This window comes from Corvus cornix, chromosome 15 (assembly GCF_000738735.6).
Source record: "Corvus cornix cornix isolate S_Up_H32 chromosome 15, ASM73873v5, whole genome shotgun sequence".
NCBI classification, from domain to species: domain Eukaryota; kingdom Metazoa; phylum Chordata; class Aves; order Passeriformes; family Corvidae; genus Corvus; species Corvus cornix.
The window spans coordinates 7,279,631-7,305,980 of record NC_046345.1 but is presented as its reverse complement, the minus strand read 5'-3'; the positions used below and the strand labels follow the sequence as shown (position 1 = coordinate 7,305,980).

Sequence of the window (26,350 nt, the reverse complement as noted above, 5' to 3'; positions counted from 1 at the left end):
AACCCTAAACCTCTCCAGTTAACTTCCCTTTGCTGTCTTTATTTATGCCCTCCTGTTCCCAGGACACCCATCTGTCCTGGCTGCTCCAGGTTGTTTCTAGCAAGCTGTATTTTCTGAGGTGTCCATGGCAAGCCAATGTCTTAATTTTGATTAGCCAAACTAATTTCAAAGTGTTTTTACATTGCTGAGTTCATGTGTAAACTTACACTAGTTCAGTGAAGTGAGGTGTGTATAAAGGATTTTATTTTATTTTATGATGGTTTATTTAGGATCTATTTTAAAGGTCTTCCTAATTAGATTTAGCTAGAATTACTCTTGAAAATAGAAAGAAAAGGAATTACCAGTTTTTTACCAACCTTAGCTAAATCTTTGACAGTATCATTTTCAGAGTAAGGAGCTAAGGAAAACTTAACTGCAACAGATCAGAAGTGGTTTGCTTGATGAAGAAAAGTTTGAAATGATCAGCTGTAGAATGGATTCTACATGCAAGTGATTTGTCAAGACTCTAGTGCTTGTGAAAACAAGGTGCTTCTCAAGTAAGCAGCTTGAGCAAGTAAGAATAAGGAAATAAATCTTGAGGCTGTGAAAACTGACAAGCACAGGAGCAAAAATCTTCCTAATATTTAAGAGCTGAGTAGTGTTAGTACCTACAGCTATGCATTAGATTTATGCCCACTGTATTTTTATAATATGCAAATTTAAGTATGGAATATCTGTCCACTTAAGTCACATTCGACACCAACCACTGACTTAAGACCTGTTCATATTTGGAAGACTTGTCAAACCAGTTTGCTATAGTCTCCTAGTGAAAATGCAACATACATCAGATCAGATGTTTTTTTGTAAAGTATTAATGGTACAGGTAATGTTTGTGGGGTGTATTTTCTGTTACACCAATGTAATGTTTTAAGTACAAAGAAGGTGCTGGCACAAATCTGGATCAGATGTTACGTGCAGCAAACTTCCTTTGTGGAAGGTGTCTGACTACTGCAAGTGTTTCACCAGCTTTACAGTCCTAAACATGTTTCCAGCTTTCAAGCTGGAAAAGTGCAGCTCGTTGTTTATCAGTCTTGACTCTACAAACTGACATCAGCTGATTCACTGTATTGTAGATATGAACTGTTGTATCAAGATCTGCAATTTGCTTATGACCTAACAGAGAAGCTAATGGTGTCATGAGCTCTTGCCTATTCATGTTGTGCTGGCTGGCCTCATTTCAAGTAGTTACGTTTTTCCATAAAAGCAATTATGGCTATTGTAAACATCAACAAAGATGGATTAGACATTAAAATGACTGAATATTTTGTATGTTTGGAGGATATTTCTCAAGCTATTCTAACTATTCTAATTAAAGTTAACATTGTTTCATATAAACAGTGCTTATCAGTTTTAACATCTTGTTTGCTGGTTTATGAGCACTGTTGGCTTGCAGAGTTTCAGCAGCATCATTTAGAGTGATATTTCATTCTAGAGGAGGAGAATTGCACTTAAGTAATGGTTTTAAACAGGATGGTTAGTGAATCTTTAAAACTGGAGGTCTACCTCATTCTGATGTAAGTAGTTTTTTGTGGGGATCATTTAAGAATCAGTCTGCAGAGTTACCAAAGTCTCATAGTAAATGAAACTTGACATGCCTCGTCACTGCTGTTGGGAAATACTCCATCTCTGTTCTGAGCAAAAGCCATCCCATGAAAAATATCTATTGGAATCATCTAGAAAATTTTGTGGTATATCTGTTAAGGCTACTGAAAAGTCATCATTAGGCAATAATTTCTTGATTTATCTGGTAAGAAATGAACAACTAAATGAAAATTGTCAAATTAAAGTTCCAGTGGGTAACTTACTAGGCCTGGCTCGTACCTAGAACTGTCTGGCACTTTCTGGCAGCACTGTGCAGCACAAGATGATCCAGATGGCTCTGTTCTGAGCACTGCACATTAGAGGGGAAAACCAGCTTTTACTTAACAACAAATTGGTGATCCTTGAGGGTTCTCCCAGTGACCCTGAACAGTTTGCAGGTCACGAATACTACAAGGGCTGGCAACTACATTTGTTGTAGTAAGAAAAGTATAATTATTTATTGTGGTCACTGTTTAATGGCAACAGCAAATACAAGCTAGGAGCTAACTTGCAAGTGACCAATAAAATATTCCAGGGATTTTCAGTACTTTCAAGTGTGCAAAATAAAAGAATTTTCTTAATCACGTAGCTAAGATTTCCAGCTAAAATTAGTGCCATGACTTGATATGAAAATTGCATGGCTTTCTTGATTCTTGCTCTGTTGTGAGTTTCCTTTCATCTTACCAGCTCCGAGAGGGGTACCCTGCCATGTGGCTCCAACACAACTTCTGTGGTTGGCCCTTCCTCCTTTGGGGTAAAACCTCAGAGTAAAATCTTGCAAGAAGACATGCAATTACTAGCCATGCTCTGCTAGATTATTTTTAGATTGCTCTTTGTAGCTGTGTTTGTTCTTTGTCATTAAATCTTTCCCTAACTCATGCTGCCTTTGCTGTTTACCTCAGTGCTGCCAGAATCTTCTGGCATGCTCATAAGGTAGTGTGAATCCAGAAACTGCAGTCCTTGAAATAAAGGTGTTCCAGGAGAGCAATTCTGAGACATGCCTGTTCAGCTTTAGTCAAGTCCTCCTCAGACACCCTTAGTGTTTGACAGGTAAAGTCATCTGACTGCTTTAAATATACTTGGCTTGTAATAATGAGATTGAGTGTTGCTCAGCAGTGCTTTGTGCTGGCTTGAAAACAGGGCATTCTTGAGAACTGGAGTGTTAGTGGGAAGGAAATGAGGTGAACTGTGGGAACTGTTGGACACAAAATTACAGAAAATCACTGCTTTCTGATAGGTAATCTACAATGTGCACCAGAAAAAAGTAATCCCAAAGCCCAACACTGTAGCCTTGTAAAATGAAATGTCTCAGCTGTTTTTTGGAAATGCTGGGTCTGCATGACTGCACAGCACAGGTGTCGTGATCCACAGGATGATTGTGCAGCTCAAACCAGGCTCCCACAGTGATCTTTGAGATCAGTTCAGTTTGGAGATGCACCTCTTCTTGTGGCTATGAAAGGTACAATTCTTTGTGTCCTGATAACTCAGTTATCTTTAGTCTCCCTCTAGAGAAGTGTTGTGTGATTGGGATATTAAAAAAAAAAAAAAAGCCGAAGTTGCTTGCTGCTGAGAGCCTCTTTTCAGAACAGGAATGGCTTGAAAGATTGGCCCAATAAGTGGGGGCTGATACAGTGAGAGTGGATCAGCATCAGTGTGTCAGAGTGATGAAGGGAAAACCATTCTGAAGGCTGGAACGAGCAGAAGTGCTGAATCCTCCCCACTTGCAAAACTGTCTTTGAGAAGCAGACTTTCTATGGAGGAAAGAGTCCTTAGGGGAAAATACAACTGAAAATAATGAGGTGCAGAGGAGGCATAGTCTCCTTAAGAATAACTCCTCTATTCACATGAAGGAATGTTACTGTCCCAGAAAGGCTTCATCTTTAAAAATAATGAAATTTAAATAAATCTTTATACTCCAGATATGTATCTTAAAATGAACTTGTGCCTATTGCTTACCAGCTCATGCTAGAAACTTGACAGGATGTTTCTGTGGCTCACCTAGAAAGGAAACTTGCAGGTCCATGCTAAAAATGCAGATATGACTGTCACTTGGGAGACAACTTCTTTACTATTTTTCAAGACATAAGAAATGCATTTGAGTAATTCTCATACTATCCATTACAGGATGCTGACCAAACTTCATGAACAGTCTATAATGTTGCTTAGAATAACATTTTCCAGATTAAAATAAAAATATCACTGAAAAATTAGTCAGAGTTCTGTTTGCATTTAAAATTCTTCACCCAGACTGTTGCTTGAGTGGGAAGGAAGAAGATGATTAAACTGATGTAAGTGACGAAGTCTCTGCTTTTGTCAAGTAAGTGGTGCTAAACTAACTTGTGGCCCAGAACATTAGGTGTGCTCCTGAAATGGATCTTCCAGCCCAGTTTTGTTGAAAAGGGACCCAGCTGGCTCCTTGAAGACCACTCAGCAATACACATCAGACCTGGTAAGTGATGGTGATGGAGAGATTTGCTTCCCAGGTGTGCCTTTGATCTGATTTAACATGCTCATGTAGCTGTACCTGAAGCCTTTCAGCTTAGTATGCAGAGCCTGATTCTGTGTAAAACTGTTGACCTTTTGATTACTTACAAGGGGTTGGAGAATAATTAATTCTAATAAGCTAGCATGACAAGGAGTAGTGAAGCAAGGAAACATTCAATCCCCCAAGCATTCAAAAATAACTAACTTTCAGTAGATGTTGTCCTTCCCATTCCTTAAAATCCAACTCTGGAGATCATTTTAAGTTGCCTTCTGGCTGTAGTCCCTTTTGGATAAGATTTTTTTTTTTTTTTTTAAGCAGGGCAGTTGTTAGCAAAAGCTGAGATTTCACATAGCCATATGTCCTAAGGCTGGAACTTGCTGGCTTTGCTTTTGTTAAAGCTGATGCTCAAAATTTGGTTTTTGTTTGGGGGGGGGGGGGGGGGGGGGCAGGGGGGAGTTGGCAGTTTGCAAACTGCAAAGCTGAGGACCCTTACAGATTTTTGGTTGGGTTTTACTTGTTCTGTTCTTAAGACTTTTAGGACTGTGGAAATAATCAAGTCTCTTGAAACAAGAAATTATGAATGTCCTTTCAGAACAGCACTGCAGTGTATGCCTTCTAGGGCAAGCTTGCTTTTAACAACACCCAGCAGATGCTGCAAATGTGGCTTTTGTGTTAGGCAGGGGTTACTTATCTGCATGTTGGCAGCTGCAAAAGGGGGATTAGCTGAGAAAGAAAGCAGGAGGGAGGGAGCAAGATGCATGCAGCTCCTGGTCTTGATTTCTAAACTTCCAAGCGGCCTTGAACCTTTCTTCCCATCGGAGGGTGTCCTTGTGACTGAGGCGAGCTGCTGCGTGGTGCCCCCGAGTGTGAACAGAGGAGCCATTCACACACTACTCTTGGGAAAGCCGATTCAGTGAACTTTCTGTTGTTACCTTAAATTACCTCTTCTGTCTGCGTCCTGATGCTAATGGATAGTTTTTTAAAGAACAGACTATAGTGTAATTTCAGTTATGTTTGCACTCAGTTATGGATCTTGGAATCAGTTACATTTGGCAGAGTGCAGCAGTTCCGTTAATACTGTGACTCTGGCTGTAGCAGAATGAAAAGTAGGGTTTATTCCCTGAGCTAGCAAGGCAGGATTCGTGTGCAGCTCGCCCTGTCCTGCAGGGCCCCGCTCGGAGCCGCTCCCTGCGCGGACCCCGCTGCGCTCCGGGGCTGCTGCGGCGGTACCGTGCCCGCAGCCCCCTCTAGAGCCCCGCTGTACAGGGAGCTGCTACAGGAGCTTCAGCGTCCCACACAGCACCCTGTGGAGCTCAGTTCATTGCCATTTTTCTTTTCGGGGGAGGAGGGGGGGCTTCTTGTAGAGAGGATAGACCTAGACACCCCTGTCCGCAGGGGCTGCCCCGCTGCGGGAGGCCCGAGCGGCGATGGCTCGGCCGCCCCGGGGCCGTCACTGCCCGCACCGGCCGCCCTTCCGCGGGGCTGCGCTGCCTGCGCGCCCCGCTCCCATCTCCCCGCAGCGCTACCTTAAGGGGCTGGTTGACATCAGCCGAGTGGGCTGGGCGGTGTGGGTGGGATTTCCTGTGCTGGAGGTCAGCTGCTCCCGTCCCTCTCCCGTCCCTCCCAGCCGCCCGGGTCCCGCTCTCCCCGCGCCGGAGGGACCCGCATCCTCCCGGCTCCCTCCTCTCGGGTTGGATTTACATAGTGATGTGTAAACTACAGGATGCCCAGCAGCACTGGAAAGAGGTTTAAACCTACTAAATACATCCCGGTCTCCACAGCAGCTGCCTTATTAGTGGGTTCGACTACTTTATTTTTTGTTTTCACGTAAGTACCGCTCTGGCGGAGGGGGGGCCCGGGCTGGGGCCACCCGGCCCGGCGGGGGGAGGCGGCTGGGCTTGCCAGTCCTCCAGGCCCTGCCTCTGCTGGTCCCGCTCCCCGCCTGCCTCTTGCTATCCCTGCCCGGCTTGGGTTTGCAGAGGCTCACGATCTCTCCCTATCATAAAACGTGCCTGACAGTCAGATCCACCATTTCATGGCACGTAAAACCCCATCAGCCTCCCGCAGCTGCCGGCTGTGTGCATCAGAGATGCCAGAGCCCCGCAGCCCCTCTGCCCGTCTGTGCAGGGCTGGTGTACGGGAGGGAAATGCAGCCCCAGCCTCCGCGGTGCCGACAGGCGTGGATCCAGCCCGTGTCTCAGCTGGCTGGAGTCTCTGTGCTTCAGGAGGAAGAGCTGGCCTCTCCCGTCAACCTCTCGCGTGTCTCAGGGTTTATCCGGCACAGCCTTTTGAAGTGGAAGGAATCCTTTTCTAAGGATTACTGATTTTACATATCTTTATGTAACTGTTCCTGAAAGATTGAGGAGCTAATGAACAAATTTACATTTGCTTGACGGAAAGACGAGGAAACTTTTCCCCTGTTTCCTCTTCACTCCTTCCCTTCTCCCTTAAATGCAGAAGGGAGCTGTGGCTGTCGGCTTGCAGATCTCCTGTAGTTATATTAATATGTGAGTGCTGTAGTGCTTTGGCTGTTTCCTTTCCCTTTCTATACACTCGAGTTCTGTAGCTCGCTAACCCTGTGCGTTTAGCGGCACCCTCCCTGCAGAGGTGTCGGTGTTTCCAGAGATGCTACAAAACTGTGCTCTGAAAGGAGCTTTGACTAAGCTGCCTTTGGGAAGATGAAAACATGGCTATTGCATATTAAGATTTATTGTCGCACTTATTTTGGAACTCTGTTTTCCTTGTTTTGCCATTGCTATTTTTTAACTTAGCTCAGTGAAGCTGTTGGAAGCAGAAGGCTCTATAAGAGTGGGAGTATGTGTCTGTGTCATTATCTTTCGTGGTTTGGCTGTGATATGATTCTCGATGTTTCAAAATGCTCGTCACTGGTATGGTAATGTCAATGTAGGAATTCAGAATAAAATGTAAATGTTGTTTTGTCTAACAGTTTCTTAAATCGGAACAGATTTTGACACTGAGTTTTGCTCTTGACTTAATGTGCCTTGATTTTTCCTTGCTTGTTTTCAATGCATTTGATATGAAGTACGGGTAAATCCTTTCAGGATATTACACTGTTTCAAGAACTGGTCAAGCCTCAAGAGCTAGTACAAGTATCAGCCTATCATTCATCATTTGGGCATCTAATTATAGTTTGGTGCTCATAGGCAAACACAGGACAGAAGTTGGCTTTTGTGATGAACTTGGTTGACATTGGAGTGGCGAATATTAAATGATAAAAAAAGGGGCCTTAATGCCAGCATTTATTTTTCCGGCTGCTTGAGAAATGGATTTATGCTAAGGTTGTTTTGGAAGCTGTATGTTTGTTTTCATAGGATACTTCCAGTGTAGAGCTACAAATTGCTTAGTGATGTGAGACTTTCCTGGTAACACAGTTGTTGTTGAAACATCCTTTTGGCAGCAGGACATCAACTGAGATGTTCGTTTTACAATTGGTATGGAAGAAGCAATCGGTTTTAATCTGTTACCGAGTCTGAAACTTCGCTCTGCTCCCTCTGTTATCAGTGAATAATTACATGCAAAATGAAGTATTTTGAGGATCTCTCCATATTGTAACTTGGCCTGTGTATCTTGAAGTGTTAGTAAATTTTTTAGGGATTGTCCCAGACATACGTTCTCTGCTGCTGCCAAGTCTTGTGTGTAATAAAAGTAACACATAATTGAGCAACTGTTGTCAGGCAGAATCTGAAGTCCTGTCCATTCAAAAATACTCAGATGAGTTTGTATGGGATTGGTGTTGTTTTTCATGCTGAGCAGTTTTAGTAAAATCTATCTTTGTTGTGGAATCAAAGCAAGCCATATGCATGAGATTAGTTTCTTTTGTGTGGCGGTGGGTTTTTTCCCCTTTCCTGAGCATTTCCATTTTTTATCTTTTTCCACAGGCAGTGTTTTGTCTCCTGAAGATCTTTTTGTTGTGATATGTTATTAAAGGCTGAGATAGACCTGAATTTTCAGGTGTGTTGATTTGCACAACTCGTTTGATGTTGGATAGAGCTCTGAGATGCAGCAGTTGAAACACTGGCCTAAAATTGTTTTAAGTGGTGCTTTTGATACAATCCATGCTTGCTTGTCATAGCACAAGAACTTAATCAGAGGCAGATTTACGTGTGTATTTATTAATTCCTTATTTCTGTCATTAAACTCTAAGGCTGCTGTGTCTCTTAATGAAGTAACCTGTGTATAAACACATGAAACTGAAGATGGATGGGACTTCTATCAAATTTTGGGTGCAGATCACCTCAGTAGGGTGTCAGAGATTCGAGCAACTTCAGTGCAGTGGAAAAACTGAATAATAATTGGTTTTAAACCACTTACTGAATAGAAAAAATAAGCTTTTTAGGGCACTGGAAACATTTCTGAGTAACACGTATGAAAACAGAGGCTCTGACTTGGCTTCTCCCTGAGACATGTTTGTGGGCTCATGCCACACATTATGAGTATCTTCTGCTGGATGAAAAGCTCTTTGAACTTGAAGGCCGGGGTTAGCTTTTTAGCAATGTGGTCTTTATTTTTAACTTTTTTTCCAAACACCTTTGCTAATAAGCAGCACATAAAGAGTGTTTGAATTACACAGTGTCCGCTATTAGTTCATCGTGGTGCTGATTGGTGGTACTGTTATACTTTAGGAAAATTCCATTTTAGATTCTCCTTTATTCTTTTTCCTCAGCTAAGCATTTACGATTCACTGTATCGCTGCTGTATTTCTTCTGGTTTTATGAGGGGGAACTAAACTATTTAGCTATCAAGATTATTGCCTGGAAAAGCAACTAAATATTGCACTTGTATTATCACAGGCTTTTAGCACTCCATGTGTGTTCCTTCAGTAATAAATACAGTGTCTGAGTAGGTGGTCTGATTTGTCACAGTGGGAGAGTAAACAAGCGTTAACTCTAAGCATTATGAAGGAACATATCAATAATGTTGTGTAGAATGATTAAGTTAATTTACTTATATGAGCAAATCAAACAGTGTAATGAAGGAAGAACCAATTCTTCTTAACATAGCACGAATCCAGTGATTCAGTCCTGGCAAACCTGAACTTATTTCTACCAAAACCATTTTTTCTTTGTATTTCTCATAAGGCTTTTTGTTAGAGATAACAAATTAACCAATTTCAATGAAGTCTGGGTTCTTATGCCTTGGACTACCAAGTGCTGTGGTGTAAACCTAATTGTATTCATTCAAAGACCCTGAGTTTCAAGAACTTGCCACCTTATTTTAGGTTCTGCACCTTCAGTATTAGCAGAGAATTTAGCTTAATTGTCAGCAAGTAGAATGTCACCTGTGAACAGTTGGAATCAGTGATCTAAAAGGACTTTTCCAACCTAAATGATTCTATAATTATTCTGGAGCTAATAGTTCTCTTCACCTGCTTAAGTTGGCTACTTACTGTAGGTGTTAGTGCTGAGAACTTCTGAGTTAGTTCTGCAGCTGCAGTGCCTGTGTCTGGAGATTACACAGCCAGCTGAAAGCATATGGTTTTAAGGGGAAACTGTGGCTCATTTGAGTAAGGAAAAAAAAGCTCATCATTCACTGAATATTGTAGGCCTGAAGTTTCTGATAAAATACCCATTTTCAGACTATTTTCCGTAGCATGCAGCTTCTTGAGCACCTTTGAAATACAGTAGAAACATGTAATTCATAACAAAGGTCTAGGTGCCACTACATCTTTGATATAATGGTAGTAACACTGCTGTATATTATCTTTTGAAATGGGATAATAAAATGGGTAATTTTCTGGGTGAAGTGAAAGCGCAAATAAGGTGAAAACACATTCAGTCAGTACTGAAGATGCGAACAACTTTGTTCTTAAGAGTCATAATGGGAGATAATCATAGATATACACCACAGACATCTGCAATTGGCACTGTAATGCAGTCTGTGGCACAGGGAGTCTAATACCAATAACCTTCAGGAAAAAACTGAGGAGTGATAAATTGGTGTAGAAGAGAAACTGAAGTCGCAGTAGGGATCGAAAGAAAATAGAGACATAGCTAAACCTGTGCTGTTCAGATGGCAGAAGGAGGAAGAATGGCTGGTAGACTGTGCTCCATAGCAGGGCTCCTAGATTTACCTTAACAGGGAGGAAAGCTTGGCTTCAATTGATGAATATTTACAGAAAAATTTGTGCTCCCCCCACATTTGTATATCATGTTACTGTATTTAATGAACTAGAAAGACTCAGCATTTCTGTAGTCAGATATATATGAATCCAGATGCACTTACGATGCATTCACCTCTTAAATCATAGGCACTACCCCCTTCCTGCAGTCATCTGATCCTGCACTGGAACAGCCTTAAAATAATCAGGTAATAGCACCTTAAAGTTCAAAACTGTAGTAACCATCCTGGATGGTAGTTAATGAAAATATAATATGAATATAATATAATATGAATATAGTATGAACTATATATAATGAAAAAAATGTGTACCTAGAGTTCTTGAACTGTCCGATAGATCTTTTCCTCCTATGACTTGCTAGTGTTCACAGATCCAAAAGGGAAAAATATGGTCTGCTGTTTTGACTTGGGTTTGTTTAGTCACTAGCAAAGGTCAAGCTAATAGAAGATCATCTTTGCTTTAGTGAATTTGATTTGTATCCAAAGATGTTTTCCTTGCCTAAAGTATTTAGTTCCAGCTGTGCAGATACTCACTTCTGCCAGTTCAGTGTTCTGATTTCAGTTAGAACAAATGATGAAATGTATATTACAGATGGTATGGAGCTTCATCTGTAACACAGGTGTGTTTTATACCAGCCTAGAGGAAATAGAACTGAACGCTGAGAAGTAGATGCACAACAAAGAAAATAAAGATAAAATTGTAGCTCAAATTGTTTTATCTTGATATGCTGCTGGACAGCATGAATTTTGCCTTAGAGTGTGGTCTTACATCCTTCTTACAGTTTGGCTTCTGCCTAATAACTTGCCGAAGGCTGCTTGTGGATTTGGAGAGCTCTGGTGGCAGTTGCTTGTGCTGTGTGATGCCAGAAGTTCCAGGTGTGCTGTGGTGTGTGTGAAAGCACATGGAAACACTGCCACTCCACAATCCATCTCCCCCCCCATCCTAATCAGATGGTCAGATCAGATATCCTTGGCATTCTGAAAACTTTGGAGCACAAAGCCCCTCTACCTTGTCTGTTTCTAGCCATGCTAGGGGTCCATTTAATAGTGGTAATGCTAATTATGAAAAGGAACAAATTCCGCCCTCCTTGAATGTTCTTTCCACACCATTCTTCACTACTTGGAATATTAATGTATTTCTGATTTTTCTTTTATGTTTTTGCTTTCTGTATGCCAAACTGAGAAATCGCTGGAACTGGTAGGGAGCAGCTTCACTGACAGCCACGCAGGTGACACTATACAGGGGAAGAAGAATGTGCAAAAAAAGTGTGGATCAGTTTATTCAGGTGAATTTTAAAACTGACTTCAGTCACATACTGATTTCAAGTAGTGCAGTTTGGCCTCCTGAGATACTTTAACATTTTCCATGTTAAATGCATCTTTAATGGCAGGCTTTTCCTGTCCACTCTACCTGCAATCCAGAAGAGGTAACGCTTGCCTGGTTCACCTCAGTCATCTCAGTTGTCATGTCTGTAAGCTTCTGAAAAATATTTACTTTTGTTATGACAAAGAAATGTCCTTTTAAGCCATGGCAGTTTCATCTTGCTATAAAATTTTTGGAAATAGAATCTAGACAACCTTGTCATGCAGGATAAGATGGGCAATCTCAACAGGAAAATATGTTTAACTGAAGTGTGAAAAGTTTTTGCTTTGTTTTGTTTTTAATGCTATAAGAAGCCTCCATTTTACTGTTTTTAACTAGCTGATTTTATGATCTTGCTTCCAAGGGGAACAGCAAAGTTGTCAATACAGGACATTTCTGAAAGCTATTAAAATTCATTCCTTTAGAACAAAACCTGGTATTTATTATCAATGGGAATATTTTTTTTTCCCCTGTAGTTTGAGAAAGTAAAAAGCAGAATCGTGTTTGTGGAAGGCAGTAAATGGCTACATGTGTTCAGCTGTGGATGCAGAGCTTTCTGCAGCCACTGCAGTGGCATTTCAGTGCTCACTGTAGATCCAGTTTGAAAAAAGCAGAAGAGCTACCGTAGTGGAAGTTATTGCTGTACATGGGCTACAGCTGTAGACAGTGTGTGATTTATGCCAGTAGCAACCTCCTTTCTATTTTTCCTAATAAGCAGAGATTAAGGTCATATGGAAGTAGGAATGAGAGTGTCTCAATTAGATCAGGGTGGGTCTCTCAGCCTTTGTACAAGAATATACAAGCAATTTTTCTTTTTTTTGTCTGCAGTCCTTTTCAAGATGCTAATTTAAATACTGTCCTTGTTTGTCCAAGTATGCCACATGTGTATCCTTTTATAAATAGAAACAATCTCTACAAGATTGTTCAAGCTCAATTGATTTGTTAGTAACGTCAACTAAGAAATGTTACTGCCGAAAACACAAAACTTAAATTGAGAGATAAATACATGTGGTGACCTTAGAGATCTGATTTTTGAAGTTCATTACCTGGGACATATTAGCAACAATATGTGTTGCTAATTATACACATAACATTATTGTGTAAACAACTTACTCTGCTATCACGTGCTTCTCAGCTGAAATCAGCTGTAGGGCCCTGTGGTGTGGGGATCTCTGTGGGACCTGTGAGACATGACCTGGAACAAGTTTTCTGTGCTTACTTAGTGTATAAGCTACAAGGAAACTTTTCAAGGCCAGCAAAGGGAAACCATGAGTTTTGCCATGGAAGATGCCTGGAATACAGCAATAAAGTGGTGCAAGCCAGTTTAGAGCATGAAGGAGATGCAAACTGGAGTGGGGGGGAAGTATTGTAAAAGCTACACGAGCTACACTTGTGTAATCAGTGCAGAAGTGGAACACTGATTTACTGTCCTTTGATTCAAGCCAGTAGATACAACACTCATTTCTCTATAATCCAAGAGTAATGTTCAATTTGGCTGCACTGTTACAGAGCTACTATTAGTTGATCATTTGTCACTGGGAGCAGCTAATGAAATTGAGAGGAAGAGGCATGGAGGTTGAGACAGAAATGCTGCAGTTTTTAATGGAAATGCTGTATTGTTCTTTTGCAAAGAATACCATAGATTGGAAAAACCTACCCAGCCTTGATCTTATTTTACCATGGAGAAGCAATTTTAGGGATCCTAGCTTGGTGATTGGAAAAATTAATTCAAATGAGTACACCACAGTGTAGTGTCTACTACATAAATCTTCAGCCAGTAGTCTGTTTCCAGAAAGAGGATTTAATTAGTCACTGATTGGTTTTTTTCAATTACTAATGCAATTTAGCTAGACTTGCTTCAAAGCTGTCCAAAGTGCCTAAAATTCTACGCTCTAAAACGTATTGTACAAACATTAGTGGGTACTTGATTCTTTGTTTTTCTCAGGATGGATATTATGGAATAAACTGTACAGTAACCCATATTTAGATATCGCAGCGGTTACCATGGTTCTCTGTGAAATTGTAAACACAGCATTTGTGCACTTCAAATGTGAAATCCTTATGAAATACCTGTGCTCTGCTGCCGCGTGTTGAGATCATCCAGCAGCAAAAGACACTGGAGCCAGGTGCAGGAAAAGTATCTCTTGAATTTGAAATCTAAACACCAAAGTAGCTGTTTCCAGTGTGCATGTGCACCATGAAATGACTACTCTCCAGAAAACCTTGGTACACACTCGGACTGAACTAATCACAGAATATTCTTAAATTAACAAATTACTTAAGTTGGAGCCCAACAAAGCAAACTACAGGCTGCTTAAATATATAAGGGCCTTCATAAATAAAGCCAGACAAAGCGTTACTCTCCCAGGATTCTTAAAACTAAATTGGCATTTACATTAGCTCTTATTCATGTCTTCAGGGAAATAATGTAATGTAATATCTATATCAACACAATTTAAGTACAGTTCTGGGAATAAGGAGAGCTTGGACATTTCTATAAACAAGCATCGTTTTAATTGAAACTTGGGTCAATCACAGAAATGCTTCAAAATGGAAAAGTTCAGCTTATAATTTTTCCACTTACTCTGATCCCAGTCGGCTAGGAGAGGCAGGTATTTTTTATGGAAAAATACTTCCTCTCCCCCTTTTCAGCCTAACTTTTCAAAAGTTATTTAGGTTTATTTTCATTGTGTACAACCTCCCTTTCAGTTCTTTCTCATCAGTGAGATCTCATTTTGCATGTTTAGCTTTCTCTGAAGATTAATGTTTGCCCCAGCAATAAGACTCTCCAGATGTGTTATGATCTAATAATGCTGTGGTTAACCCTTGTCTACTGTCAGCAGCTTGCTGAACCACCTCCTGTGTTTTACCAAGCCCCAGCATTTGATGATGTTGTTTCCTGGCTCCAGGCAGCAGGAGCCATGACTTGTGTAGGTGGGCAGCTCCCCCTCCATGGGGGTTTGCGTCTGGCACTGGGCTCAGGAGCCACTACCTCAAGGCTTCCCTATGGAACCACACTGTTAACTTGGCTTATCCTCTGACATTCCAAGGCACAATGATGGAACAGGGTCTTGAGGATGTCTGTATGGTCATCTTCATGTGGTCAAGACCTGTGAGTTTGACCAGTAACTGTAGGTCTCTAGGTTCTTGTTTTTGTATTGGGTTTTTTGTTAAATTATTGTCTCATTTCTCTGTTGTGTGGTGCGTAAGTCTCACATCTTTCTTTTCTCTTTGAAGCTGGCTTTGCACGTACTGCATCTTGTGTAAGTGGCTAATGAGTCTTTGTGGCAAGAACAATAAGAGCATCAACACACTAGATGTTTTTAATGACCGAGTTTTGAGAATTCCGTAAAAAGAGGTGGATAAAATGGCTGCTTTCTGATACACAGTACAAGTCAAACAGAAGGAGATATGAAGCCACTGAACCTGATAAGGTGACTTCTAAATCATATGGAAGCTGTAGCATCTGCAGCAACAAAGGGAATTAATATCTGCTACAGAAATTTCAGTTCAAAGACAATGCAGGATTAAAATAACAGGGCTTGCTAGGTGTGGCCACTGAATCAATGTGATATTTTCTTTTAGTTGTGAAGCAAAACTTCTACGTGATCTATGTCCAGATAGTTATGTATCAAAAATAAAATGCAAGGACCACCTCAGCTCCTCTTGGCAGAGCTCTGCTAAGTATGTTCTCTCATCTTACATAATCTATTGATTTTGAAATCAAAGCCAGTCTGTATGAGCAGTGCTCTCAAGGATCTGGGGGACAATGGAGGAGGACAGGCAGATACAGGTCTTTTTTAACAGTGGAAGGGCTGGTTCCTTGAAATGAAATGGTTCTGGTTGTGTCATCTTTGTGTATTTTTAGAAAATGGCATTTGACAAATAGATCGCAATGATAATAACATACAAGGTCTTACATGTGGCATTGAATTTGGCCGGCTGATGATAATAAACAGGTTGGAAAACATCTGCTTTCTCTACTGCTTGAGTTGAGAAGACTTTGCTGGGGCAAAGCTGTGCTGCTTCTTAGGAAGTCTCCATCCCTTCTGGTCTCCAGTAGGGTAACTTGTGAATAAGGTCATCAGCGCTATAATCCCTGTTTACTTCTTAAACTGAGGCAGAGAGGCACTGTACAACTGAAGTGCTGGTGCTTAGGAAGTTTTGCACAAATGTGCCAACTCCAGGGCTGAGGCCCTGTTAGCCCAGGACTCAATGGAGATCGTTCTTTCAGAGAGGGCTTCTGAAGCTGTGGTTAATTCTACAGTTTCTACTCCGTCTAATGTCATTTTGGGCCATCCTTCATGCAGCAAGACTGTTTTGTTTCTTGAACACTGCATGAATGCATGAATATAGAGATACATGTACTAAAGCTTTGTTGTCTCTCTTTAAGAGTTTAATGGTAACATTGTAGTCTTTAAACTTTTATTTGTGTGTGATTCCACAATGACTAGTTACTTTTGCAGTAATTTTTCTTGCATTGTATTACAAAGACTAGTGGGATAGAGCTAAACATGATATCTGTGGTTCGAGAACTGAAAAATTAATGATTCCTTCTCTAGCCTGCTGTGTTTGATTTATAATGCATATCTGATAAGAGATGTACTCTTCTGAGTCAGCTATCATCTCTCCATTTACATCTAGGTGGGGTTTTCTTAGTTCTTCCGGCAGTGGGTGCTGGGGAGTTGTGAATTTTGGGCCCTAAAGTGCTCCTGAAGGTTTCCAGACCCATGTTTTCTCCACCTCTCATTTCCCACATGAGCCTTGTTATCCTCTGTAGGATCTGACCCCAGGACTTGCATTGACCCCAAGTATCACAGCTGCTGTCACAGCCCACTGCCATGCCCCTTGACTTTCAGCATAACCCAAGTACGTGGTTTACGTTTCAGAGGCACTTCACAGCAGAAGGAAACGGAGAACTACGGTGGGTTTAAGTGTCCTGAGTAGCTGCTTCCAGCCACTCTGCCTCTCCGGGAGAGGCATGGCTATGGACTAAGCTATGAGACCTTTACAGAACAGACCTCTCACTTCCTGTGTTTGGTCTTTTCCATCACTCTGCATCTTCCTGGGCTTATCTGGCTGCATCTTGTCTGCCTCTTGTGCTGGTTTTTTTTTGCTGTTCTCTTTCTCTCTTGACAGTTGATCTCCAGGTCAGTCTGTTCAGGTAGATAAGGCCTTTTGCCCAATATATACACAAAACACTGCTTGTTTACCTTCTGAAATGCCAGAGTAGAAGCCCTACAAGATGTAATTCAACATCTAATCCCGTCTGTTGAGCTGGGGTGGCTTTTAGGGGTTGATGAAACAACTCTTCTGTATTGAAACTGTAAGTGCTCTCAGTGGGCCACTGTCTTTCTTGTGACTCACACATGTTTGGCATCCTCTCCAAAGAAGCTGACCAACATTTCTATCTTCTTCCCCACTAAGAAATTCTTTGTGAATTTACTTGCTCCAGAACAGTAAGCTGAGTTGCTGGCTGGTCAAAAGGGAAAGAGATGTGTAGCAATTTGCCAGTTACATTGTCCTCCTCTGAACACAAGAGAGCCCTGTTTAGTGGAGTGAGGCATTGATTCTGCATTTTTGTGATTAATATGTTTTGTGCTTTTGTTTGCGTCTTTGAGAGTGACGTTATTTATTTTTGTTGCTTCAACTGTTTTGGAAATGAGAAAAGGCTATTTTGAGTGTAATATTGACTTGGCATCATTAAAAAAGTGTCTCTTCTTGCCAGTTTTTTTCTTGATTCCCCTAGAAATACATTTCTTTTGGGCTGCTTCTGCCATTGTGTATGTTGTGATAAGTCTCCAAAGCAGCATACTATGCATGTGTGATGGGTGGATGCTTGCATGTCTGATGAGGGATTGATTCCCCTGGGCATGTGAGTCCTGCCAACTCCTCAGTTAGGAAACTTGAGGCTTTAATATACATTCTGTCTTCTTTTAGTCCCAGTGGCCTCTTCTTTTGGAAGGCATTTCTTTTCTTTTTTTAGTAAAAAAAAAAAGCTTACAGTTATATTGAGATAGTTGATTAAACAGGCTGCATCTAATTCAGATCTCTCCCCTTAGCTTCCTTCTTACTCTTTCTTAACTGTGCCTGCTTAAATAACCTGATGAAGCTGTGTAAGAATTACTGAGATGGGATGAAGCCATCTAAAGCTAGAACCTGAATCTGATCTCCTGACCTGCCCATTAAAATCTCACTGCAAAGTGATTACTTCAAGGTATCCAAGGGACTGCACACTTGGTTTAGATCCCTTGGAGGGCTCTTGGTCCTGCTGGCTTGGCTGATTGTGTTCCTTCAGCTGCCTTTATCATGCACGTGTCCTGAGCCTTACCATTCTGAAAGATGACTGTCTGTGGCCCAAGGACAAGATCCTGTTCTGTGACTCTGAAGTGGTGAGCTTTTCAACAGGAGAAAAGAATAGCATTCTTCAGCTTCCTCTTGGAAACGTCTGAATCATTTTGGTTAAAGCCTTAATTGGGACAAATGCTTTGCTTGAAGGGCAGAGGTGGAAGAAAGATTGCAGCCTAACAGTTAATTTGGCAAAGTGATTCAGAATGCAAAATATGCAATGTTGCTTTATACCTGTGCCTTCTCAGTCCCATCAACAGATATCTGAACACATTCCCATCAGCTTTTCCAGTGGCTGCTAGTTTTCAGATGCTTCTCTTCACTCCTTTGTTTTCTAAAGTCTTTCTAAATTTCAGGAAATACTGAGCTCTCCCTCTCAAAGTCAGTTCTCTTACATCTGCTTCTTCTGTAGGGTGACAGTCTTAAAAATGTATTGTTTGCTCTTTTTGTTTTTCTGAGTTCAGAAAGCAGTGATTTAAGCTAAATTATCTCTTTTAGAAGATATTTCAGACAATTTACAGTCTGCACCCATTTAAGTGGTAGGGGGCAGGATGGAAAGACAGGAGAGTATAAAATAGTGTTATTATGAATTATTGTGCAGTAGGCAAGGATTTCTTTCATTTCCCCCCCCCCCCCCATCTTATGTATCTAAGGAAGAAGTTGCAGGTGAGAAGGGATATTCTGATTTCCAAGATGGTAACACAGAAGAAATTTTGTCTTTTCTCCAAGAGTACACAAACACTTCACTATCAGTTTCCTGACATTACCTGTGATATTTTGAAGGGTACTGGAGAGAAGGTACATCAAGGGAGGCTTAGACTGCTGATTCTTACTCTGTATTTGCCTAATCTTGACTGGGTCCATGTTCAGAAAGCAGAAACCTGTCAAAAGTCAATACATCTACACTGAATTTGCAAATTACTGTTAGTATTCTACATGCAGATTAGCTTTCCTTTTGTACTTATTTACCTGTATCTTGGAAATTCTAAAAATATTAGCAATAGATGAATACAGTATGAGGGCTGCACTAGGCACACCTAAAATCCTCTCATGTATATGAAATCTGAAATTCTTTATTTCAAACTAAAGAAGATAGAAAGGAAATAAGTCAGAACCCCTAAGGGGAAAGTACTGCATGTTCAGGTCTCTTGTCATGGCCTATTTGATTTATAAATATAAAAAAGTGTGTTCTAGAGCTGCGGCTGGTCCAGCGTTCTTTGTTGTTCTCCCACAATGTGACAATCATCCAAAAATCTTGTTTCCATGAGGATACCACGGGGTTTTAGGTGCATTATGGTATAAATGTATATCTGGATATAAACTGTCAATCCCCATTTTTGGGTGAGCCTTAAAGGAAGGTTCAGGCACAGTAAAATAGACTTGTTTAGTGACAGTTCAGCATCACTTCACTTGCCATGTATGATCACCCTATCAAGAACTGCATCCTGCTGTGATGACAGTTTGCTGGAAACTCTCCACAGATTCACTGGAAGTTGGCTGAGCCCCAGCTCCACAAATTACTGGTCAGAAGAGACTGTTTGTAGGGCACAAATCCATCCAATTTGTAGTGTTGATTTGATTCTTTTTTTAATTAACACTTTTAAAAGTGTGTCAGCAGAGTGCCAAAAAAGACAAGAAATGATCAGCCTAAACATTTTATTGCAGCATATGATGCTGTTCCATATTATCACGGAAACATGGCACTTAGATATGGCAATATTTTTTTCCTGTTACTTTTGTTCATTTTATGGTCAGCAGCAATTTTAAATAAATAGTCTTCAAAACAAATGCTGGGGTTTTGCCCTTTTATCTTTTTACTTTTTCTCCTCGATTCTTATCTCCTTTCCCTGAATTCACATTAAGTCCAGTATCTTATTGAATCTAAAGCTAACAAGATGAATTTTTTCCCCTTTTTATTTTTTTTTTTCTGTAAGACTGCTTTCTGTCTGGTATTTCTGGCTCAAAGAGGTGATTGGCAGTAATTACATAAGGAGGACACTAATCTGTAGTCTTTTGGAGACCCTGCAAATACAGTCAGGATTAATAAAATCTGGCTGGCTGATTGTTGATGAAATCATCTTTTTTCTTGTCTTTTTGCTTTGAAGCATAGTTTTTTTATTTTTATTATTATTTTTTTTCTTTTTTTTCTTTTTATCTTTTTTTCTTTTTTTTCGCTGTTGTTTCCTCAGTGCTCTGTGTGAGACCTGTCACTCCTCCATCCATTCCTTCAGTCTTGGATTTTGATGGTAGTGAATGTCAGGATGAAAGATCAGAGCTAGTGTTGACAGCAGTTTAAATGCACCCTTGCTTATGTTTCCTATAGAATTGCTGGTTCATAGCTACAGATGCTATATCTGGAAATATTCTGTGCAGGGAGGCTGTTCCAGGTGCTGGAGCCATCGCTACAGACTGTTAGTGCTGCGTAAGTGCTTCATGCTGCTCGCAGCCCAGCATGGAGCAGAATTCCCGTTCAGAGCTCTCCCTCTGCCCTGCCCTTCCCGGATGACCTTGGCTGGCTGGATGCCCACCCAGCCGCTCTGGCATTCTTCCCCTCACAGGACAGGGGGGAAAATGGGATGAAAAACCTCGGGGGTTGAGATAAAGACAGGCACATCACTTACCAGTTACCATCGGAGACAAAACAAACTCAACTCAGGGAAAATTAATTTACTGCCAATTAAAATACATTTGGACGGTGAAAAGCAAAGATAAAACCCAAACACCTTCCCCCCCTTACCTCTTTTTTTTGCAAGCTCAGCTTCATTCCTCTATTCCCAACTCCTCCACCTCTTCCTGCCCCCTGAGCAGGGCCAAAGGGAGGGGGAGTGTGGGCTGTGGTCAGTCCATTTCAGCCCCTCTCTGTTGCTTCAGTGTGGGCTCTCCATGGCTGCTGTTCCTCTCCGCAGCCACATTCCCTCAGGAAATACCCTCTGCTCCAGCATGGGCTCCTCCGCAGGCTGCAGTGTGGATTTGCTCCACGATGGCTGCCAGGGAATCCAGCACAGCCACTCCCAGGGACATTCCTCAGACTTTTCCCCTCACTCGAGGGACATTCCTCAGACTTTTCCCCTCACTCCGTGCAGGTTTTGCCCTTTCCCGAGGCGCTGCGGCCTTGCTAAGGGCTCCCCTCACAGCAGCCCTCAGCATCTGGGCACAGGCACCCAAACCCCAAAGAGGAAACATTTCTAGGTAGATGTTCCAGCAGTTCTACATTTATATGAGTCTTTACATACAGGAGAAGGAGACTTACCAAAAAAATGCGGTTTTGACCTTCATCGTCCCACCTGTACCACAAGGTCAGTCAAACAAGTTGGGAGGAAAACAGATTTGCCTATTTTTCCTGCCTATAAACTACTTGTTTTTTAGTAGCGCTTAACAATCTCTCTTCAGGAAAATTGCTGAATGTCAGAGTGCAGCAATGGCTCACTCTGATTAATGAAATTCCTCAGAATTTCCATTGTGATTCTGTGAGTCACGTTAATGTGGCTTCTTCAGCTGTGACTTGAGGATCCTCCATTTGCGTGTTCTGCTGTAGCTTCTCTGTCATGAGCTGAGGGTTTTATTCAAGCACGGGACACAAAGTCCGTCAGTTCTTGTGCTCTGCAAGCTGCTGGTGAAGAGAGTTCACTGGTGGGAGGCTGTGGCTGCAAACATCCCCACACCTGGGGCTGGCAGCAGATAATTCTGTGTAGCCTCACCAGCCAACTGCATTGCTGCTGACTGGCTGCTGAAAAGCCTTGTCCCTCCTGCTAATCCCACAGAAAACTTGATTTGGTTAGTTTTAACCCCTCTTAAATGCTAGGGTTTGGTTACAGGGCTGAGATTTTTAGAGGAAACTTTCCAGAGAATAGCTGCCTCTTCTCTGGGGACTAGAAAAGGTTTAAGATGTGGAAACTGCCCACATTAACATTCATGTAGTAGAAGGAGAAAATGTGAAGCATTTACCACAGTTTTACAGGGATCTGTTTGGGTAACTTTGGCAGCTGTACCCTGTTATTGGAGAGTACATAGTAAGAGACAAGGAGAAATAATCATCTTCTGTCAATGTCAGGAAAAGTGACTAGGTCAGAAGCTGTGTGAGGAATGAAGTTTCCAGAGCAGAAACACTAAAGCTTCAGCCCAGTTTGCAGTTTTCTCTTTTCTTATCCTGAAGCACTCCATCATAGTTGCCTTTGCTCATACTACACCTGTCAAGAGATGTCACTGTTATGCATTAAACTTGGTAGTGTGACAGCAATGTGTTTTGCCCTGCCCAGAACAGAGGCGGCTGGTGCCCATCTTCTAGTACTTGCTCTGGTCTACCAGCTTTTTTACCCCCCTAATTTAGAAATAAAGCCAAACAGTAACACGTTGTGCATAAACCAAATTGACTGTCCTTCCTGGGCCCCTTTAAAAATACTGGAGAACTGCTTTTAATGCCTCTGTTTATTTTGGTACAGTATCCAGACTGCTGGAAGTATGTTTATAGCACAGTCTTAACAAGCTGAGGCTCCTCTCTTAGATTTCAGTGCCTCATGGCTGGGTAGAAAAAGCTGATGCTCTCTAAATATGTATTTATGCCAGACTCTGGCTTGCAGTAATAGTTAATGCCACCTAAGATAAATTTAAGCAGCAGTTTTTCCTCAGCATGTGATACAGTGATCCTTGTTACTGCACTGTTCATTAGTCAGACTTATCAACACCTCTGGTTTTGAACATCACCAGTTACATTAGGTCATCTGTATTTAAGCTTGATGACTTGATGAGAAACCATTTTAATTTGCTGTCTACGTGTGCAGCACCAATTCCAGGTTAACTTTGAAATCTGGTTAATGTTTTAGATACAAGAAATACAAGTATATGAAAACAGTGTTATTTACATTGAACTGAAGTTATAACTGTGCTGTGAGTGCATGGAGGAAATATAAGTGAGATATAAGCTTCTCTTTACTGTGCTGATGGGCTTTCAATCCACTTTAATGTAGTGGGTTTAATCTCCTGTTCTTCACACTTTCCTTGCAAAAGGAAGTATCTTTTACTTGATGCACAAAGACTTCATTAACTGGAAGACAGTTTTGGAAATGTTTTATTTTTGATAGAAATATCTTCCACAAAGGGAGAAAGATTGAAACATAAAATAAATTGTAAGTTTGTTTTGAAACATGAGAATTATTCTAAACATTGAACAGATAATCCTGATAGTGCAAGATTGCAGTTGTTTAAATCAGACTTGCTGCTTGAAGTCACAATTTGTTTCCAAATGGTTTAAAAAGCTAGTTTGCCACATCTGCTCTCCCTGCCCGTGTGAATATCCCTGTGTCCCCGTTACTCATGGCTGGCAAGGAGTTGGTGCTCACTCTCCCTTTTTTCTCCAGGCTCAGACTACTGAACTTGTCAACTCTTTCTCATGGAAATTGGATGATACAGAAAAGTGGTCATCCTTTTCCCTTGCTTTCCCAAATCTTAAAGTTGCTGCAAAAGCTTTGCTGCGGTTGATAGTTCACTGATGTAGAGTATAGAGAGTTTTGCTTCAGTGCCCGTTGGAAGGAACCAAACTGTTTTCCAGTGTGCCTCTGAAAAGTGCCTCTCTTGTGTTCACTTTTAAAATCTCATGTAGTCCCAAAGCTAATATTAGCAATGAGCTCTTAAGGCTGACTGGAGAAGAGAATTGATCTGGAGTATAGAGTAGCTCTTCTGTCAGTGTTTTGGCCAGCCCTGTGTAGTATGGGCAGTAGTTAAATCTTCCTTTTTTTGAAATTCATTCAAAAGAATGTAGGCATTTAAATGATTTACAGGTTATTAAAAACATTGTTATCATACCATGACAGCATTTTAATGAATTACTTTTTAAAATTACAACTGGAACTAATATCTGCTGGAGTAGGAGCTCCTATGCATAGCAGAGTTGTTGCCAGGAATATATTGAATATTTGAAGCCCAAATTGGATGTAGTGAATCTAGTTGGCTCATTCATTAAGTTATTAGCACAGTATAAAAATCTTACCATAGCAAACTCATCTTGTGCTTTTCGAAGAACATTCCTGTTCTTTATTGACAGAGTGAAGATTGTTTAAGCTCTTTGGGGGTTTGGGGAGGAATGTCCTTGTGCATGCTTTAACAGCCCACTGTCAGTCTGATGGGAGATTTACAGTGCTCAGTGGGTGCTGCAAAGTGCTCGTCTTCCTCACTACACTCCTTGCCTTTTCCTGTGCTGAAACTGCTCAGAGAGCAGCAGCTCCTCTGAGGCACAGCCCTGGCTGGCACCTGCAGCACCTGCTGAAAGGAAGGACAGTACTGCTTAGGGATGACTCACAGGAACCTTAAACCTGCTCTGTTACAAGCAGGAGTTGCAGCTTCCTGAGGCAGCCGAACACGATCCTTGTGTACCAAGTTCCACCTCAGGCTTCTGGCCTTTTCAGAGCACCTGGCAATGCCCAAGCCTGTTGGCTTATTCTGGGGTGCACTGGACTATCCTTGCTATTCACCTGAGTGGTTTTTGCTTAAGCAGGTGAGGCCCAAATGAATGCTTTCTGGGGAAGAGTGACTGGGAACCAGTGGGTGTTTAATCTGTGCTTTTTCAACAGTGCTGTTCCTCACAACAGTGGTTTTTGCTGGCTTATAGGGCAAACCTGTGCAGGAGAGAGGAGGAGTGAGAGGTAAAGTGAATCTGAGTGCTTTGGTCACTGTTCTGGGTTTTCATTTGGCACTGGTAATTTCAGAAAGGTGCTCAGGTGCTGGCAGGGAGATTTTGCTCCCCAGGAATGAGGCATAAGAGACCTTCCTTTGAAGTCTTTGGGCAGGAAGAAAGCAAGTCTATCCTGCTACCTCCTGTTTTGTTCCTGGGGTGAAATGTGATGCGGAGTGACCAGAGACAGGTGGGCAGTGTCAGAGGTCCAAAAGAAGAGGCTAATAAAAAATCAGATCCTAAGGCTTAAACGTTTTTTACACAGGTGCCAAGCTTTATAAAAAGCCTGTCCTTCATTAGCTATTTTAAAACACATTAGAAAAATGAAGTGACTCTCATGTACCAGTTGGTGACTTTAATTCTTTCTGTATACAAGCAATTTAATTGATTTAAGGTAGTGCAAAAGAGTATTTGAAATTTTAGTGGAACTGATGTGTCTCTTCGTGTCACAGTGAAAGAATTATGAATACTTGAATGAGCAAATAATGCAAAGGACTGAAGCTGTCATGGTATTTAACACAAAAAAGGAAACCTAGTTACAATATGGGTTTTTTGCATACCTGGTCCGTCACTGAACAACAAATATGTACAGAACAAATTAAATTTTTTTTTTTTTTAATTTTTATTTGGCTCATTTTCTTGCATCTGCAAAGAAAAGTGATAAACTGCACTACAGTGATTACCAGTCTCATTCCTGTAGCTGTGTGAACAACTAATCTTCTTAAGTGGGTGCTAGCATGCATGGAGAACAGGTCTGGGAATTCTGTGTTGTAATTTGCAGCATCTTCGATCACTGGTGTGTGTACTGCATGGTTTTTATATGCTAGTTACAAAACCTGAAAATGCACATTCTCAAAAAGTTATGTTCTTAATGAAAAGTTCAATTCACTTGCTGGAAGTTTGTCTGTCCATTTATCTGCTCTGCGGTGAAAGGGAGTAAGTAGTTGGCCTTGATAAACTCTTGTGACAAGTGTTATTTTGAAAACAAAAAAAAAAAAAATATGGCCCATAGCTATTTTCAGCATAACCTTGTTTGGAAAGCAAACAGAACTTTAAATTAAATAGTTGCTCTCCACAGATTAAAAGCATGTGGGTTTTCTTCTCCCCTGGATGTTGCCTACTCGTTCGGTGCTTCAGCTTATACTAAACTCTTCAGGATCAGGATGCTGTTGGGCTAATTAATGAAAATGGTTTTCATTGATTGCTGTGGAAAGAAAATAACTAACTGGTTTAATTAACTCAAGACTGTGCATATCTAGAAGAATGACTATTGATCTGCATGTGTTTAATTAAAATAAAGAACTTGGAATTTTTGCAGACCTTGTCACTTCACACTGTGTTTTGAGTAGGACTTCACAGTCTGGGTGTGCCCTTCACAGCAGCTCCATTTGCAGACCCTCAAACTGCAGCACCTGGGACTGGCACCTGGGCATGAGGGAGCAGAGTACACAGCTCCAGGGAACCACAGCAGCATGAAGTGACACTGTAATTTCTGCTCTTTGTCCTCCCATTTGAGCAGCAAGCTTGTCTGGAAATCAGATGACTAAAGCTGTTTGTGCTATGTACTACTTTTAAAATAGATACTTTCAGAGGGGGAACCCTTCCGTCTGACATTCCCAGGTCTATCATAGGTTAATGAGACAGGAGATTATTTAATGTCTCTTTTTACTGTTTTTTTAGTTTCTGTATTTATTTAGCTCTGTCAGAGTAGACCAGATCACTTGTCCAAATC

The 26,350-nt window shown here is 41.2% G+C and overlaps 1 protein-coding gene across 2 annotated transcripts in view; it reads left to right on the top strand.

Annotated features, from left to right (window-relative positions):
• Positions 1 to 5,689: 5,689 nt before the first annotated feature.
• ZDHHC8 (zinc finger DHHC-type palmitoyltransferase 8) overlaps positions 5,690 to 26,350 on the top strand; it is a 111,778-nt gene continuing 91,117 nt past the window's right edge. For both annotated transcript variants that reach the window (XR_005603172.1, XM_039560954.1), the window contains exon 1: positions 5,690 to 5,932. Coding sequence is in view for 1 of the 2 variants with exons in the window: in XM_039560954.1 (XP_039416888.1) it covers positions 5,829 to 5,932 (104 nt within the window). In the remaining variant the exon portion in view is untranslated. The remainder of the gene's footprint in view (positions 5,933 to 26,350) is intronic.